Source organism: Ochotona curzoniae, unplaced genomic scaffold (genome assembly GCF_017591425.1).
Source record: "Ochotona curzoniae isolate NIBS_2020 unplaced genomic scaffold, NIBS_Ocur_1.0 contig_883, whole genome shotgun sequence".
NCBI lineage: Eukaryota > Metazoa > Chordata > Mammalia > Lagomorpha > Ochotonidae > Ochotona > Ochotona curzoniae.
This window is the reverse complement of record NW_024466599.1, coordinates 49,796,453-49,814,757: the sequence shown is the minus strand read 5'-3', so window position 1 is coordinate 49,814,757 and position 18,305 is coordinate 49,796,453. Positions and strand designations below refer to the sequence as shown.

Below are 18,305 nucleotides of genomic sequence, written 5' to 3'. Positions count from 1 at the left end.
AGCAGTAGACAGTAGCATAGTTTCTCACTCTGTGTTTGGGGGGAAAAAAAAATGGCATAACCCATGACCCCCAATTACTATAAGATACAATCCAAACTTATTAATGTGGCATTTGAGGTCCTTCACAGCCTGACTCAAATCAGGTGTGCACATATCTATTAGCATGTGTGTCACTGAAATTCTGGATCTCAATTAGCAGATTATGTGTTTGTCTCCTTAGCAAGGCTGGGAGCTCCTGGACCGCAGGAAGCAGGTCTTAGTCATTTCCTATCCTAGGTTCCACCCAATTCTCCATCCCTAACCCATAGACTGTAGTAGGGGCTATAATTGTATTGACTAGAATAATTTCCTTTGTATTTCTCTGTCAGTTGGGTTTCTTCATGAAAACAAAATACATATAAATTGTACCACTTTTAAGTACACAATTTAAAGGCATTAAGTGTAAGTGCACACTTGTCCACCTGTCAGCCGGATTTCTGATAGATTATGAGAAGCAGATCTCTCGCAGTGAAATGCTTAATGACAGAAAAAGAATCACCAGGAAGAGTGGATAAGTGAAACATGAGAGACAAACAGACGATGGTGTCAGACTTTAGAATTGTAAGTACAATTCTTTGAATGTGCACCCTGAACTTCACGTGTTGGAAACTAAATCCCTAATGCAAACGTGTTGACAAGCAGGACTCTGTCTTCATGGATGGATTCATGGTGTTGTCCCAGGAGTGGGGTCAATATTGCAAAAGTAGATTGGTTATAAAAGTCAGTTTGGTCCCTCTCTCTCCAGAGCCAAGACCCAAACAACTCTCAGCTCTTGATACATTTCCCAATCTCCAGTACTCTGTCACAGAGGCAGAAAATGGACCAAGATAGGGAGAACACTCCTTGACAACCAAGGAAAAGGAAGCAGTCTGGAGTTTCAGAGGGGAGAAGGTCTTACCTGAGTCACTGAAGAAAGCATGGGTCTTATCTTGGAATAGTCTAGAGCATGGGAGTCCTTTAAGATGAACCATTTCTTAGAACTCAAAATGGGAGAAGAGATTACCCAAAACACAGAGGGCTTTTGGTTTTATCTCTCAACAAGCTTCAAAAGACAACCTGGAGCAGCTTTTGAAATACCCAGATCCACTTGGTTCCATAGGTCTGGCATAAGACCCTGGGATTTGGTTTTGCAAATCTCTCCCTGGAGAACTGAATATTCAGGACTACAAGTTTTAGCCTTCTAGCCATTCATTTCAACCTCCCAGTGACATGATGTGGTAGCAGTTAAGATTAGGACATTTGCTCTCATGTCCTGGAGTATGTTCCAAGCAAACCAGGGACAACACCTGGAGGTAGAGATAAGATTTAGAGATTGCCTTTAGAAGCCTTTCCCATGTTGTAGAGAGGGGAAGCTGGGCGGGGAGAGCAGGATGTAGCTGCAGTTGGGTTCTGGATCTTCGGGATTCCCTTCATGCATATGTGAGAGCTGCCTTCATGCCAAGCTGTTAAGCAGTCTGCCTTGAAGATGATTAGGAAATGTGCTGGGTCTGCATCTGTGGTGTTTTCTGCATTTCCTTGGGGTAATGAATACTGTAATTAACTATAATCCAGTGCAGTTCATGGTGACCCCTCCAGGATGCTGTTGCCATAGCTAAAGACAGTGGAGTCCACAGTCTAGACAAGGAATAGTCAGGGAGAAAAATCTGTCAGCGTTGTGTCCGCGTGGAGATGGAGTAAGAATCCCCTGTTGGGACTCCTCACTTTATTAAGATGAAGCCGAATCCAATATATTCACAGGAGCCTTCTAGCACTCAACAGGCAGTACTGAGGAGTATACCTGAAGACACTAAAGCATAAAGCTTAGCTTTGACTTCATCAGGGTGACTCATCCCCTCCAATCTATGATCCATTTAGTGAACTGATAAAAATCAACAGCCTGAGGACCAAATCTCAGACCATTGGTGGCTCCATTAAGCAACACAACTCCCACAAATTAGGGACTTCCCCTAGTGAGGGATCAGGCACCTGCTTGTCTCAGCATTGCTGAGGAGTGTAGAGGATTCTCTCCAGGAGCAAGGTTGAGAACTCTGACACACACAAGCTAGAACGAAATATCTGCCTTTCAGAGATCCAGTTCTCCTGTACCATCTTGGGGAAATGACTTCATCTCCCCAAGCCATTAATTCCCTGTCTGTAAAGTGGGTGTGATGAAAGCAGCTACATTGTATTGCTGAAAGCAAAAAGTGAAAGACTACGTGAAGGGTGTGTACACACCCCATACACTCAAGCATTTTATCAGTTTCTAGGTTGCTACTGTTGGTAAAGCTTTGTGAAAGCTTTCCTGCTCGGTGTCTGATGTGTGTTCTGGAAAAGTAGATTTGGTCCCTTTGGAATAAAGTAACATGGATCAGAAGGAGAGATCTCGGTGGAGAAGCCACTGACTGATTTGAGGATGTTGATCAAAGATGCGACGTAAGGTGTGAATCCTGTCACAGGCTTATGGTTGGGTATGTGCAGCTGTAGCTTCAAGAAAAAGTTTTGGTGAATATTAGTTGCCTTCTACCCTTGCAAGACTCTCAGGTAGAAAAGCTCTGAACTGGCCAGGACCTGGGTGACTGCAGAAGTGCATGAGCAATGTTGAGCCGTAGCCACCGCAGAAGCTAAGGGAGAGTGCAGAGGAAGCTGGCAAACACCCATTTCTTGTGGCCAGTAAAGCCATCACCTGTGATGTTGGCATCCCAGCTGCTCCACTTCCTATTTAGCTCCTGCTAATGCTTGGGAAAAGCAGCAGCAGAGGATAGCCCATGTATTTAAGCTCCTGCAACCAATGTGAGAGACCCAGATGAAGCTTCTAGTTTTGGCCTGGCTGAACCCAGGCCATTGCAGCCATTTGGAGAATGAACCAACAGATAGAAGATATCTCTATGTCTTTCCCTCTCTTTGTTATTCTGACTTTTAAAAAGTTTATTTGTTTATTTGAAAGGCAGAGTTTAAAAGAGAGAGAGAGAGATCTTTCATCCACTGGTTCACTCCTCAAATGGTAGCAGCACACAACATCCAGAATTGGGCCCATTTAGGACGGGAGCCAGGAACTTTTTCCCAGTCCCCCATCTGAGTGCAGAAGCCCCAGGATATGGGTCGTCTTCTGCTTCTTTCCCAAGTGCATTAACAGGGAGCTGAATCAGAAATGCAACAGCCAGAACCTCAAACGGGTACCCATATGAGAAGCCAGCAGTGCAAGCAGCAGCTTTACCCACTACAGCACAGTGCCAAGTCTGATTTTAATTAATTAATTAATCAGTTTTAGTGGGGCCCAGAGAAGTAGTCTAGTGGCTAAAGTCCTTGCCTTGCACGCATAGGGATCCCATATGGGCGCTGGTCCACCGCTTCCCATCCAGCTCCCTGTTTGTGGCCTGGGAAAGCAATAGAACACAGCCCAAAGCCTTGGGATCCTACACACATGTGGGAGAACAGAAAAAGCTTCTGACTCCTGGCTTCAGATTGGCTCAGCTCTGGCCATTACAGCTGCTTGGGGAGTGAACAAACAGAAGATCTTCCTTTCTGTCTCTCCTCTTCTCTGTATATCTGATTTTTCAATAAAAATGAAACAAATCTTAGACCCAGCATGGTAGCCTACTCACTAAAGTCCTAGCCTTGAATGTGCTGGGATCCCGTATGGGTTCTAGTCCCAGCTGCTGCACTTCCCATTTAGCTCCCTGCTTGTGGCCTGGGTAGGCAATTGATGATGACTCAAAGCCTTGGGACCCTGCACCCACGTGGAAGGCTTGGAGGAGGTTCCTGGCTCCTGGCTTCAGATTGGCACAGCTCTGGCCGTTGCAGCCTCTTGGAGAGTGAACCAGCAGATGGAATATCTTCCCCTCTGTCTCTCCTCCTCTGTTTGTTTCTGACTTTCCAATAGAAATAAATAAATCTTTAAAAATAAATAAAACAAATCTTTAAAATAAATAAATATGTCTTAAGAAGAAAAATGCCCCTATATAGACAGAGCATGTGAATGCAAAGACTGTTGGTCTTTTCAAGTAATAGCATAAGCCACAGTGTATGGGACAACCAGACTGGCATTTGGGAAAATGACCTGGCTCAGCATCATGACCCAACATGATGATGGCCATTTCCAGAGACACATGGAAAGCTGTTAGCTCTGTCAGGAGATTGGGAGGCCAACGCTGGCCTGAAAATCGAAGAATAAAAACTGAAGGTTGAGGGCCTAGTGGCATGGCCTAGTGGCTAAAGTCCTCGCCTTGAACGTGCCAGGATCCCATGAGGGCGCCAGTTCCAATCCCGGCAGCTCCACTTCCCATTCAGCTCCCTGCTTGTGGCCTGGGAAAGCAGAAACCTGGGACAGGCTGAAGTCAGGAGACAGGGACTCCATCTGGGTCTCCTGTGTGGCTATAGAGGGACCCAAGGACTTGAGAGCCATTCTTTGGTGCTTGCTATTACATGAGCAGGAAGCAGAATAGCTGGGACTTGAACCCATACTGTGCTATGGGATACTGATTGTGTATGTGTGTGTGTGTGTGTGTGTGTGTTTAAAAGCAGAATTACAGACAGAAAGAGAGACACACAGAGGGACAGACAGTGAGCTCTTCATCTGCTGGTTCATTCCCCAAATGGTCACAACTGCAGTGACTGCAACAACTGAAGCTAGACCTATCTGAAACTTTGACTCTAGTAACCTCCCACATGGGTGCAGGGTTCAAGGACTTGAGCCATCCTCTGCTGGTTTCACAGGCTGTAGACAGGGAGCAGGAGCAGAAATGGAGCAGCCAGGATACAAACTAGGGCCCATATGGCATGCCAGCACTGCAAACAGAGACTTACATTGCTATGCCACAGCACCAGCTCTCATGAATTTTTAACTTTTCCAAATCTCCATTTTGAAAATGAGATTGATAATGGTACCCCCACCTGGCACCCTTACAGGGCTGAGGTGAAACTGAAAAGAGTACCACCATACCCACCCACCACCAGATAGAAAAATCTGCGGACGGTCAAGTTCCTTGTATAAACCTACCCTCTTCCTGTTGCATACTTCAAGCAATCGCTAGATTACACAGAACACCTAACACAACATATGTGCTCTAAAAATCATTGTTGTGCTGTGTGGTTTAGGGAATGATGTCAAGAAAAGAGTCAGGCCCAGTCGCAGTGAGCCAGGCTACTGTTTGGGACGCCTGTATCTCATACAGCAATGCTTGTTAGAGCCTGAGGAGTTGGATTCCTGTCACTCACATGACAGGTCCACATGGAGTTCCTGGCTCCTGGCTTCAGCCTGGCCCTACTCAGGCCACTGCAAACATTTTAGGAGAGAACTAGCTATGAGACTGGTTTTGCAATGTACCAAGTTAAGTCACCGCCTGCAATGCCGACATCCCATATGAGCTCTGGTCCAAGTGCCAGCTACTGCACTTTCCATCCACTCCTAGCTAATGCCCCGGAGAAGGAGTGGAAGATAGTCGAAATGCTTGGGACCCTGCCAACCACATGGGAGACCCAGGTAAAGTTCCAGGATCCTGGGCCCGGCGCGGTGGCGCAAGTGGTTAAAGTTCCAGGATCCTGACTTTGACCTGGCCCAAATATGATCATTGCAGGCATTTGTGGAGGGAACCAATAGATGGAAGATTTTCTTTCTCTCTCTCTCTGTCCCTCCACCTTTCAAATGAATAAATTCCTAAAGAAAGGAAGGAAAGAAGAAAGAAAATAGTCTGCAGGGCATAGTGCAGCAGCCTAGTGGCTAAAGTCCTCACCTAGCACACACTGGGATCCCGTATAGGCACTGGTTCTAATCCTGGTGCTCCACTTCCCATCCAGTTCCCTGCTTTTGGCCTGGGGAAGCAGTGGAGGACGGCACATGGCTTTGGAACCTTGTACCTGCTTAGAGACCAGAAGAAACTCTTGGCTCCTGGCTTCGGATTGGCTCAGCTCCAGCAGTTGCAGCCACTTGGGGAGTGAATCAGTGAATGGAAAATCTTCCTCGGGCTCAGCGCGGTGGCGCAAGTGGTTAACGTCCTCGCCTTGCACGCCCAGGATCCCATATGGGTGCCGGTTCTAATCCCTGAAGCTCCACTTCCCATCCAACTCCCTGCATGTGGCCTGGGAAAGCAGTCGAGGACGGCCCAAAGCTTTGGGAACCTGCACCCACGCGGGAGACCCAGAAGAAGTTCCTGGTTCCCGGCTTCGGACCGGCATAGCATCGGCCGTTGTGCTCACTTGGGGAGTGAATCATCGGATGGAAGATCTTCCTCTCTGTCTCTCCTCTCTGTATATCCGCCTTTCCAATAAAAACATAATAAAAATAAAAATCTTTAAAAAAAAAAAAAAGAAGAAGAAGAAGAAGCACAGAGGGCCCAGCGTGTTGGCCTAGTGGCTTAAGTTCTCGTCTTGCATGCACTGGGTCCCTGTATGAGTGCCAGTTCAAAGCTCGGCTGCTCCACTTCGATCCAGCTCCCTGTCTGTGGCCTAGGAAAGCAGTAGAGGATGTCCCAGAGCCTTGGGACCCTGCACCCACATTGGAGATCCAGAAGAAGTTCCTGACTCCTGGCTTTGCATCAGCTCAGCTCTAGGTTTTGTGGCCATTTGGGGAGTAAAGCAGTGTACAGAGAATCTTTCTCTCTGTCTCTCCTTCTCTCTATCTGCCTTTCCAATAAAAATAGATAAATCTTACAAAAGAAGCAAAACAAAAATGATACAAAGGTGTAAATAGAGTTGCAGGTGGCAGAGCTGCCATTTTGTATCTCAAGCCCCTGGCTCAATGCTTTCCCCCATATTTACTCCTGGCCCTCAGCAGTGTTAGTCTTACCTTTTTTCAGGGAGGTCCAATTGCACAGCTGGGTACAGAATACGGAGCCCTCCAATCCACAGATGTCTGCGACACAGATTATGCCCTTTACAGGCTCTCAACCCAGTGGAAAGCAGCCTCTAGTCCAGAGGAGTGGAGATAAAATAGTTGAAGAGGACAGATGGTAGGTGAAAAAAAAAATACTTCACAGAAACACAATAGGAATACACATTTTCCTTTTTTAACTTTGTACACTCTGCATTATATAAGCTTATTGTACCAAATGTAGGTAGTTTAGCACTTGTAAGCTTTCCTTATTTTAAAGGCAGAGTTAGAGAGAGAATGAAAGAGAGGGCAAAAGAAGAAATCTTCCATTCTTGCATCTATTGGTTCACTCCCCAAATGACCACAATGAACCAGCACCCATATGTGATATTGGGACCACAGGTAGCAGTTTAACCCATTAGATTACAGTACTGGGTCCCAAATACACTTTTTAATTTTTATTATGTTGACAATGTATTAATTTTATTTGAAAGGCAGAGTTACAGAGAGAGAGAGGAGAGGCAGAGAAACATTTTTTTTAAGATTTATTTATTTTTATTGGAAAGTTAGATACACAGGGAGGAGGAGAAACAAAGAAGAAGATTTTCCATCTGCTGGTTCACTCCCCAAAAAGCTGTAATGGCTGGAGCTGAGCCAATGCGAAGCCAGGAGCCAGGAACGTCCTCTGGGTCTCCCAGGCAGGTGCAGGGTCCCAAAGCTTTGTGCCATCCTCAACTGTCCTCCCAGGCATCAGGCAGGGAGCTGGATGGAAATCGGGGAGGCTGGGACACGAATTGGCTCCCATATGGGATCCTGGCACGCACTAGGTGAGTACTTTAGCTATTAGGCTACCGCGCTGGGAAGAGAGAGAAATCATCCATCCATTGTTTCATTCCCCAAATGTCCACAACAGCTGGGACTGGGCCATCTCCAAACCAAGTAGCCACTGGGTCTCCCACATGGATATGGGAACAGAAGCCAGGCCATTAGCAGGGAACTGTATCAGAAGTGGAGTAGCCAGGATACAGATTGGTATCCAAATGGAATACTGATGCCCTCTGTTTAGATACTTAGCCTACTAGACCAGCCTCCAAAAATAAATCTTTAAAATAAAACAAAATAGGGCCAGTGCCATGGCGCAGCAAGTTAAACTACCACCTGCAGTGTCAGCATCCCATATAGCTACCAGTTTGAATTCCAGATGCTCCACTTCTGACCCTCATGCCTACTAATGCACCTGGGAAAGCAGTAGAGGATTGTACAAGTACTTGGACCCCTAAACTTATGTGGAAGACCAGAAAGAAGCTCAGGTTTTTTGGTTTGGGCCTGACCCAGCTCCAACCATTGCAGCTATTTGAAAAGTGAACCAGCAGATGGAAGATCTCTCTCTCTCGCTCGCTCTCGCTCTCTCTTTCTGCAGCTCTGCCTTTCAAACAAATAATAATGTGGGATGTCAGTGTTCCAAGTGATGACTTGACCCACTGCACTTCAACGCTGGCCTCAGTTAGCACTTTTAAAAGGCCAACAACAACAACAAAAATACATGGATGAATAGATGAATGAAATGTTATGTAAAATTATTAACCTGTGAGAAGAAAATTAGTGTTTATTTATTTTATAAAGATTTATTTTTATTATTTTTTTTATTGGAAAGGCGGATATACAGAGAGGAGAGACAGAGAGGAAGGTCTTCCGTCCGATGATTCACTCCCCAAGTGAGCGCAACGGGCCGATACTATGCCGATCTGAAGCCAGGAGCCTCTTCTGGGTCTCCCACGCGGGTGCAGGTTCCCAAAGCTTTGGGCCGTCCTCGACTGCTTTCCCAGGCCACAGGCAGGGAGCTGGAAGGGAAGCGGGGCTGCCGGGATTAGAACCGGCGCCCATATGGGATCCCGGGCGTGCAAGGCGAGGACGTTAACCACTTGCGCCACCACGTCGGGCCCGTGTTTATTTATTTTAAAGATTAATTTATTTGGAAAACAGAATTACATAGAGAGGCTGGGCTGGGTGCAAGTCAGAAGCTTCGTCATGACATTCCGTGTGGATGCAGAGGCCCACGTACTTGGGCATCTTCTGCTACTTTCCCAGAAGCATTAGCAGGGAGCTGAACCGGAAGAGAAGCAGCCAGGACTCAAACTGTCTTAACCTGCTGCACCACAATGCGCTCTCACCCACGGGCTCAGTGACTGCTTTCTGTATAGCTGAAAAGGCCACTTGACATATATGCTAAAAATGCAGAATCTAAGGCCCCAGTACCCTTGCTAGCAAGGGAGAGAGCCCTTGATACCTAAAGCCTTTTTCCATTTGCCAGCTCAGAAAAGGGTCAGAAACTGGGGACAGTGACTCCAAGCACATTTTTCTCCAGCCTGTGTAAATGCTCAGTAATTGCCATTTTGCTCTGTGTTGTTTTTCCAAGTGCTGAATCAGTATCTCTTATATAAGAGTCCCTGTGATCATTACACACTGAATACATGTATCAGTTCCTTACATTTTTTTGTAGCCCACAAATACATATAATTAAAATAATTATAATAAAAAAAATTCTTGTGGTTGGCACTGTAGTGTGGTGCATAAAACCACTGCCGCTGATGCCAACATCCCATATGGGCTCCTGTGTGAGTCCTGGATAGCTGTTCTACTTCCCATACAACTCCCTGCTAATGTACCCAGGAAGGCAGTGGAAGGTGGCCCAAGTATTTGGTCCCTGCACCCACACGGGAGATTGGGATGAAGGGGGGATACAGAGAAGATCTTCTATGTGCTGATTCGCTGCCTAAGTGGCCATAACAGCCAGAGATGGGCTGATCTGAAACCAGGAGCCAGGAGCTTCTTCTGGGTCTCCCACATGGGTGCAGGGTCTCAAAGACTTGGGTCATCTTCTGCTGCTTTCCCAGTCTGCAGCAGGAAGCTGGATCAGAAGTGAAACAGCCTAGATAGAACCAGCTCCCTTCTGCGATGTCAGCACCACAGGACAGATTAGCCTCTTGCATAACCTTGCTGGCCCCTCAACTTTTTAAAATCTCTAAAAAGTTCAATGAAAACTTGTTTTTAGGGGGCAAGATAATCTACCTGCAATGCCACCAATCCATATAAGGGCTGTTTCAAGTCATGTGTGCTCCACTTCTGATCCGGCTCCAGGCCTTTAGCAGCTGAATCGTTGGGAGCCCACTGCAGATCCTGCATCTTCTATCACCGGCTCCACTTCCAGTTCAAGCTTCCTGCTGTTGTGCACCCTTGGTGGCAGCAATGATGACGCAAGCACTTGGGTCTCTGCCACTCATATGAAAAATACAGATTGAGTTCTGTTTTCCTGGCTTCAGTCTGGCCCAGCCTCTGCTGGTGGAGCTAGGGGAGGAGTGAGCCAGCAGATGGGTCAGCCCCGTCTCCTAGTCTCTGTCACTCTATCTCTCTGCCTTCCACATAAAATTTTTTAAATGTGGGGCTCAGCACAATGACTCAGTGGCTAATCCTCTCTTTGCACGCACTGGGATCCTGTATGAGCGTCCGTTCTAGTCCCAGCTGCTCTACTTCCCATTAAGCTCTTGACTATGGCCTGGAAAAGCAGTACAGGATGGCCCAAAGCCTTAGGACCCTGCACCTACATTGGAGATCCAGAAGAAGTTCCTGGCTCTTGGTTTTGGATCAGCTGAGCTCTGGCTGTTATGGCCACTTGGGGAGTAAATCGGCACATAGAAGACCTTCTCTATATTTCCTCTTCATTTGGGCGGTGGACAGAAGATGTTTCTCTCTGTCTCACCTTCTTTCTGTAACTCTGCCTTTCCAACAAAAATAAATAAGTCTTTGTTTAAAAACAAAACAAAACAAAATAAAACATAAAATCAATCAATAAATTAAAATAGTTAAGAGGTAGGGAGGTCTGTGTATTTTTGGGGGGAAGCCTGATGCAGTTGCCTGCCTTGGGGAAACGTGGGGCTACGAGGGTGGGTCAATCCTGGGGTCCACAGTGCTGAGAGGGGGGCTGGGCCCAGCAGCGGCTTCTGTGGCAAGGGAAGACTTTGCTGTGATGGAGAGTGAGGGGCTTCCCTCCCTCCCTGCATTCCTGCCTTTTCAGCCTGTACCCCTCTGTGCTTTGAAATGCATCCAAGTTCATTTCACCCGGATTCACTTCCACCCAGGGCTCCTTTCCTCCTGACCGGAGAGGTCCAAGGTTCCCCACAGGGTCTTGCTTGGTTCCTTCATCCTTTAACCTTGTTCTTTCTCTGTATAAAAGGCAAGGGAAAGAGCAAGAAGGCCGTGGTCACAGCTGGGTGGAGACACACCAGAGCCAGGAAGTGGCTGAAAGTTTTCCATCATTATCATCACAGTCGCTGAGTATGTTGACTGGGCACTTACCCTGGGCCAGGCCCCTGTGAATTAGTTACCATGCGTCCTCTCCTGCAACATGCAAGAAACATCCCTGCGGCTGCCCAGGTTTCACAGGCAGCCAGCAGTCAAGCGGTCCCCTCCTGCCTCATGCCTCATGCCTTTAGAGATGTGCTTGGCAACCCTAAGGTGGATCCTCCTAATCTGCTTCCTGGTTCACACAACCCTTTGTCCCCAGCCCTGACATGCGACCCCCTCCCAGAGGCACAGGAACCTCTTAACCTGTGTCTCACTCACATACAAGCCCCAACACCCTTCCACCTGGGGCCTCTTGTCCCTACCTGCTGGAATAACCCTCACTGGAGACTGAGCCAAGGCACCTTCCAGTGAGCTCATCTGTTCCCCTGTAAAGGAGAAAGAGCTTTTTGCTTGTTTATTTGCTTCTGCCATTCTCCTGGCACACGCAAGCACCAGGGCTTCCCACAACTCTGTGGGAGAGGTGTGCCCTGGGGCAGATGTTGAAAGGTAAGAACGGGTTAAATGCCATTTCCAGGGAGGCGAGCAGGCAGAGCCTGAACTTGGCCTCTAGCCTGGAACCCCAGCACTGCCTCCAGCACTTCTTGTATTAGATTGTCTCATATCTAGTCCTGCCCCCATACCTCCAAAGATGGCAGGCCCTGGAGCCCAAAGACGCATTTCACATTTCATCTCTCCCCCAACCTCTTTTTAAAAATCTGTATTTATTTTTAATAAACCTTTTTAAAAAAGTTTTATTTATTTTTATTGAAAAGTCAGCTATACAAAGAAGAAGAAAGACAGAGAGGAAGATCTTTCATCCACTGATCCACTCTCCAAGGGACCACAATGGCCAGAGCTGAGCCGATCCGATCCCTGGAGCCAGGAGCTTCTTCCAGATCTCCCACTTGGGTGCAGAGTCCCAAGGCTTTGGGCCATCCTCGACTGCTTTGCCAGGCTACAGGCAAACAGCTAGATGAAAAGTGGGGCAGCCCAGACACAAACTGGCACACATGTGATCCTGGCACATACAAGGCCAGGATTTAGCCACTGAGCCATTGTGCCACACACTTTCCCTTGCTCTCTTTTTAAAGATGTATTTTGATTGATTTGAAGTCTGAGTTACACTGATAGAGGACAAGACAGAGATCTTCCTTCTGCTGGTTCATTCCCCCACTGGCCACAACAGCCAGAGCTTGGTCAGGCCAAAGCCAGGAGTCTGGACTATTCTCTGGGTCTTTCACATGGGTACAGGGAACCAAGCACTTGTGCCATCCTCTGCTGCTTTTCTAGGCACATTAGCAAGGAGTTGAATCAGAAGTGGAGCAGCCAGGGCCTGAGCTGGTACCCATAGAGGAGTAATGCCAGTACTGAAGGCAGCAACTTTACCTGATATGCTACAAAGCCAGCTCCCATTTCAAACCTTTATTGAAACTGCCCTATTCACGTAATCATGTGACTATTCTCCTGGATGGGTATAATGAACTTAACTGTAACTGAGATGGCTTTGCCTTTTGATCACTGGTTTTTCCTCTTCATTGATCCCACTTTCACCCCAAGTAGCCTTTTCCCCCTTCCTTTTGTTGGCTTCTGCGGCTAGGCTCGGCGTGTACCTATGGAACTTCTGAGAGCAGACAGCCTGAAAAGGGCGGGATAAAAATAGCCAGTTTAGTCGATAACAGAATGGGAAAGTATTGAAGTCGGGAGAGCCAAGGCCCCGTACGGGAAGAGGCAAGGTGGCCAGACAGCGTACATCTTTGTGACAGTGGGGCTGGCTTTGAGTGGCAGTGCAGGTGGTTGGTAGTGACAAGGAGGGCACAGTCCTGCAGGGGTTCTGTTGTGGCCGGTGCCTATCCCAAGGCTCGCCTACTGGACATTCTGCAGATTGTGGAGTGAGCCACCTCCTTCAGGCTGGCTGGTTTCCAGAAGCCTCTCTGCCACCACGCCTCCTCCAGCACTTGCTGTTTTTGTTGCTCAGGCTCTTTGTGGCAGGTATTGATTGTTGCTTTTCCTGGGACTCAGGGCACCAAAATTACAAATCATCACATGGGGCTGTTGCAGAGAGACACACACCCACTGGGTCCCTCCCGGGGCTGGGAGAACACCTACTTGCAGACCCCAACAGTCACCCTCACAACTGCTTTTCTCAGCACACCTCTGCAACGATTGTACCTGGGCGTGCCTGCCTCCTTCTCAGTCCACACACCCGGATGCTTGGCGCTCCCTTCACAGCTGCTGATTGACACTGAGGCAGGACTGTCCAAGAGGGCAGTCAGCTCATTTCCACAGGCAGCTGCCCAGGCTAGCCAGTCACCGTGATCTGGGACTCGGGTTTGGTCCCCAGAAGGGCAGGCAGTGGAGCTACAGCTATGACACTGCCTGAACACTCCCAGAGCTGTCCTGCCCTGACCCCTCAGGTTTAACCAAGGGTAACTGTAATGCAGGTGGAGAACGTCGCTTGAGATCCCAACCTGAACCGAACCGGACATGTGCCTCGGACGGGGGTAATCCTTGCTCCCTCTTAGGGTCGTGGGAGGAGATGAATACTAGCAGTGGTTTCCTTGTTTCTTGGTTATGTTGTGTCAACAGCAGTGCTCCAGGGCCTTTGGCCAATTCAGAGCCTAGAACATGCGCCGGAGGTACAGGTGCTCTATCGAGACTTGTGTCTAAAAATGGAGATGATAGGAGATAAGCCGTGACCTGGCGCCTCTTGAACCGCAGTTCCCAAAATCTGCAGGTTCTACCGGGCAGCCACCGGCCAGCGTCGGCGAGAGGCTGGGAATGGGGGCCGGGGGACTTAGTTCTGGCTTTGGGATAAGGTCGGCAAAAACTCCAGAAGTGAGGAGGGGGGCCTCGAAAGTCTCCCGGGGGGAGCGGGCAGACTGCAAGCCCCACGTCGAGTCCTGCAGTTCCCTTTTTCTAAATCAGGAAATACATTCCCTCCCCGCACCCTCCTTCGTGCCAATTTAGGGCCACAGGGTCCGCCCCACCCCCCAGCCACCCTCCACCCCGAACCCAGCTGTAGACTGCTGGGAGCCGAGCACGCGCGGCGGGACGTGTGACCGCTCGGCCCCGGGGCGACGAGCTGCGGGAAAGGCGGCGAGGGGCACCAGGAACGGAAGGGCGTGCAAGGGCGCGGAGCCGGAAGGAGGGGCGCACGGCGGCCCCGCGGCTCCCGCGCTCCCCTCGCCGCTCCACCTTAAGCGCCGGGACCCCCTTAAGGGCCGGAGCCCCAACCGCGCGCTCGCAGGGGCGGGGCCTCGCATGCAAATAAGGGGCGTGGGCCTGCGGGGGCGGGGCTTGCGGGCGTGGCCGGCGGGGCGGGGCTGCGGGCGGGGCGGGGCCGGCGGGGCGCTGACCTGACGTCAGCCCCGCGGCCCGGGCAGTTGGCTCGGCGGCGGCGGAGCGGCAGGAGCGGCGGCGCTGAGCGGGGCCGCGCGGGGCTGCGGGGCGGCGGGGCGCGGGCGGCGGCGGCGGCGGCGGCGGCAGAGCAGGAGCAACATGGCGCCGGTGGGTGGGGGCGGGCACCCGGGCGGCGGGCCGGCCCGAGGGCGCCTCCTCCTGGCAGCGCTGGCGCTGCCGGTGCTGCTGTGGGCGCGGGGGGCCCGGGGCCAGGGCACCCCGCCGCGGGGCACGATCCTGGGCATGAGGCTGGCGAGCTGCAACAAGTCGTGTGGGATGGACGAGAACGGCATCATCTTCGTGTCCGAGGGCAGCACGGTGAACCTGCGGCTGTATGGACAGAGCCTGGGTGAAGTCTCCAGCAACCTGATCTCCTTCACCGAGGTGGACAACGCTGAGGCCGCCCGCAACTCCACTAACTGCCTGGAGCTCACCAAGGACCTGGTGGTCCAGAAGCTGGTCAACGTGAGCCGCGGGAACACGTCCGGGATGCTCGTGGTGCTTACCAAGTTCCTGCGGCGCAGCGAGAACATGAAGCTGTACGCGCTGTGCACCCGGACCCACGCCGGGGAACCCTGGGTCAAGTGGACCGACAAGGACTCTCTGCTCTTTATGGTGGAGGAGACCGGGAGGCTCCTGCCCCTCTGGCTGCACATCTTGCTCATCACGGTGCTGTTGGTGCTGTCGGGGATCTTTTCGGGCCTCAACCTGGGCCTCATGGCCCTGGACCCCATGGAACTGCGCATTGTGCAGAACTGCGGCACTGACAAGGAGAAGCGCTACGCGCGCAAGATCGAGCCCATCCGGCGCAAAGGCAACTACCTGCTGTGCTCGCTGCTCCTGGGCAACGTCCTGGTCAACACCTCCCTCACCATCCTCCTGGACAACCTCATCGGCTCGGGCCTCATGGCGGTGGCCTCTTCCACCATTGGCATCGTCATCTTTGGCGAGATCTTACCTCAGGCCCTGTGCTCCCGGCATGGGCTGGCCGTGGGCGCCAACACCATCATCCTCACCAAATGCTTCATGTTCCTCACCTTCCCCCTCAGCTACCCCATCAGCAAGCTCCTGGACTTCTTCCTGGGCCAGGAGATCCGCACGGTCTACAACCGGGAGAAGCTGATGGAGATGTTGAAGGTGACGGAACCCTACAACGACCTGGTCAAGGAAGAGCTCAACATGATCCAGGGGGCCCTGGAGCTGCGCACCAAGACGGTGGAGGACATCATGACGCAGCTCCAGGACTGCTTCATGATCCGCAGCGACGCCATCCTGGACTTCAACACCATGTCCGAGATCATGGAGAGCGGGTATACCCGCATCCCCGTGTACGAGGACGAGCAGTCCAACATCGTGGACATCCTCTACGTCAAGGACCTGGCCTTCGTGGACCCCGATGACTGCACCCCCCTCAAGACCATCACCCGCTTCTATAACCACCCGGTGCACTTCGTCTTCCACGACACCAAGCTGGATGCCATGCTGGAGGAGTTCAAGAAGGGTAAGGACCGCCGGGCACCTCCTCCGTGATGCCCCCCAGCTTCGGCTGTTTCGTTGTCTGCCCGGCGTAGTGTCCCTCTGCTGCTAGAGTCATCTCTGTGTCCCACCCCCTCCCCACATACACACCCTGAGGGGAATGGTGATTGCAGTGCTGTCTGCTGTCTGCCAGGTACTGTGCTTTGTTCTTCGGATGAATCAGAACTGAATTAAGACACGCTTGCTTGCTTGGAGGAGTAGAGTGAGGCCTTGGGGAGCTATTGAAGCAGAACAGAATAAGGCAAGTGCCCGCAAAGGGGCCAGCACCAGGACGATGGAGGTGTAGAGGGTGGGGTGGGGTAGACTGGGGGCAGCGGGGAAACAATCCTAAGGGAAGGGCAGCCTAGAGTGATGGAGAGACTTGGCACTTGAGGCAGAGACCCCTCCCACCCTACCCCCAGCCCCACAGCTAGCCCTGGCTTGGCCCCTGGCCCCTGGCCCCTGGGATGGAGAAGCTGAAGGTGCTCTGGGGTCCATAGCAAGTGGTCTGTTGATGAGTGGACTGGTGATGTCATGGGGGGGTGGGAAGGCTAGGGACTTGTGTGGACACTGAGTTAGTTCTGAGCCCAGAGCTGTAGCAGAAGGGATGATGTCACTGGGACAGCCAGCGCACGGAAGCGGAGCTGGGAGGACTCTCCTCGGCTCCCTGCACACAACGCCAAGGAACGCTTTCCACTGTTCAGCAGAAGCAAACCGATTAAGCTTTGGTTATTGTTCTGTCTTTGCCCGGCGCCAAACATAAGCTTGCCTGCTGTGGGTGTCTTGGAGTTTTCAGCCAGTCTCGCATGGCCTGGTGGTGGTTTTTTAAATTTTTTCCCTCACATGGGTTTTTGGCCAGTTCTCAAGTAGTTAGCAAGGCGCTGGGAGAGGTTACTCACCAGCCACACAGCTCAAGGCACACTCCCCTTTCCCTACTTCCCACAGAAGTTTCCTCCCACCCCTGCCGCTCAGAAGTCCTGGGAATGGCCGTAAACAAACCAATTACCCAGGCCAAAACCCCCTGCTCGGCATAGTGAGTGGGAGGCAGAGAAGGAAGATATTCAGAAATGAATGGGGGAGCTTGTGATCAGCCTATAGACTTGGCCTTTGGGAAGGAGGTCTGCCACTGTTTCTTTTCCCCAGGGGCAGAGCTACTGGCCCAGCTGTCTGTCAGTCAGACAGGCAGTTTTAGGGACTGGGATTCCCTATTGAACTGCAGCTGGGGGCAAGCTGGCAGTCATCTCTAGAGCAGAGCATGAAAGGCAGCTTGGAGTGGTCCAGGGTGGAAGGGACTGGCTTTGCCAGGTGTGATCTGAGAAGATGCCCGTGGGACAAGGTGAGGATGCTCAGGTGGCAGCTTCCATTTCTGCCGGGTGCCTCTCGGCCTGCGAGCTGAGGCCCACGCGAGGCAGCCTCCCAGCCCAAAGAACTGGAGGGATGTGGGTAGCTGGTGGTAACGGCAGAGCCATCCATGGGAGCCATGAGAGGCCGTGCCCTACTGCCAGTAGCCACAGGAGGCCTTGAAGGCCATGCTGGCAGTTGGGAAGCTGTAGTTGCTGGATCCGGTTGTTGATACATCCAACACTACCTCCTCACCTCAGTGCAGCGGAGATCTGGATCCAGCCAGTAGGGATTGGGTTGGCCAGGGCCCGTCTAGCCTCTATTAGCAGGGATAAAACCTGGGGCGTGGGAGTTTTCCTGGGTCTTTGCTGGGCCATCTTTTGTAGTCTGCCTGGTGGAGAAATGCACTTTCCTTAGATGGGAGCACCACTGAGCTGACCTCCCCAGATGCAGCGCAGAGGCCTAGAGCCTGAGACCAAGCCCTCAGAGGGGGTGCTGGTAGTGTCTGGGTCAAAGCAGGCACAGCCTGCCCCGGTGGTGCTCCACTGCCCAACATGAACAGGCCCTAGGGCCTTTAGACTGTCACTTCCTGCTTCCCCAGGATTGAGGGGAGTTGATGAGGGCTGGTGGTCTCAGTCTTGGCCACACTCCCCAGCTCGGCCCACCCTAGATCTTTTCATCTGGTATCCACCTCTGTATTAGTCCTGAGGCTGCCCAGGTGGGGCACACACCTCCCATGCCCTCTCTGTAGCTTCAGAGTTTTTTTTTTCTTTCCTAGCCTGGTGTTTGGAAGGCTTCTTTTCTAGGCTCAGGAAAACCAGTGAGTAGGGTCAGCACAGCCAGTGTGGTTAGCAGCACCCATGTCAGAGATGAGTAGCTCTTCCAG

At 51.2% G+C, this 18,305-nt stretch overlaps 1 protein-coding gene across 2 annotated transcripts in view; it reads left to right on the top strand.

The window, feature by feature from the left end:
* Positions 1-14,662: 14,662 nt before the first annotated feature.
* Positions 14,663-18,305, top strand: part of CNNM4 (cyclin and CBS domain divalent metal cation transport mediator 4) — a 41,597-nt gene continuing 37,954 nt past the window's right edge. For both annotated transcript variants that reach the window (XM_040993490.1, XM_040993489.1), the window contains exon 1: positions 14,663-16,064. In XM_040993490.1, the coding sequence (XP_040849424.1) occupies positions 14,663-16,064 (1,402 nt within the window). The remainder of the gene's footprint in view (positions 16,065-18,305) is intronic.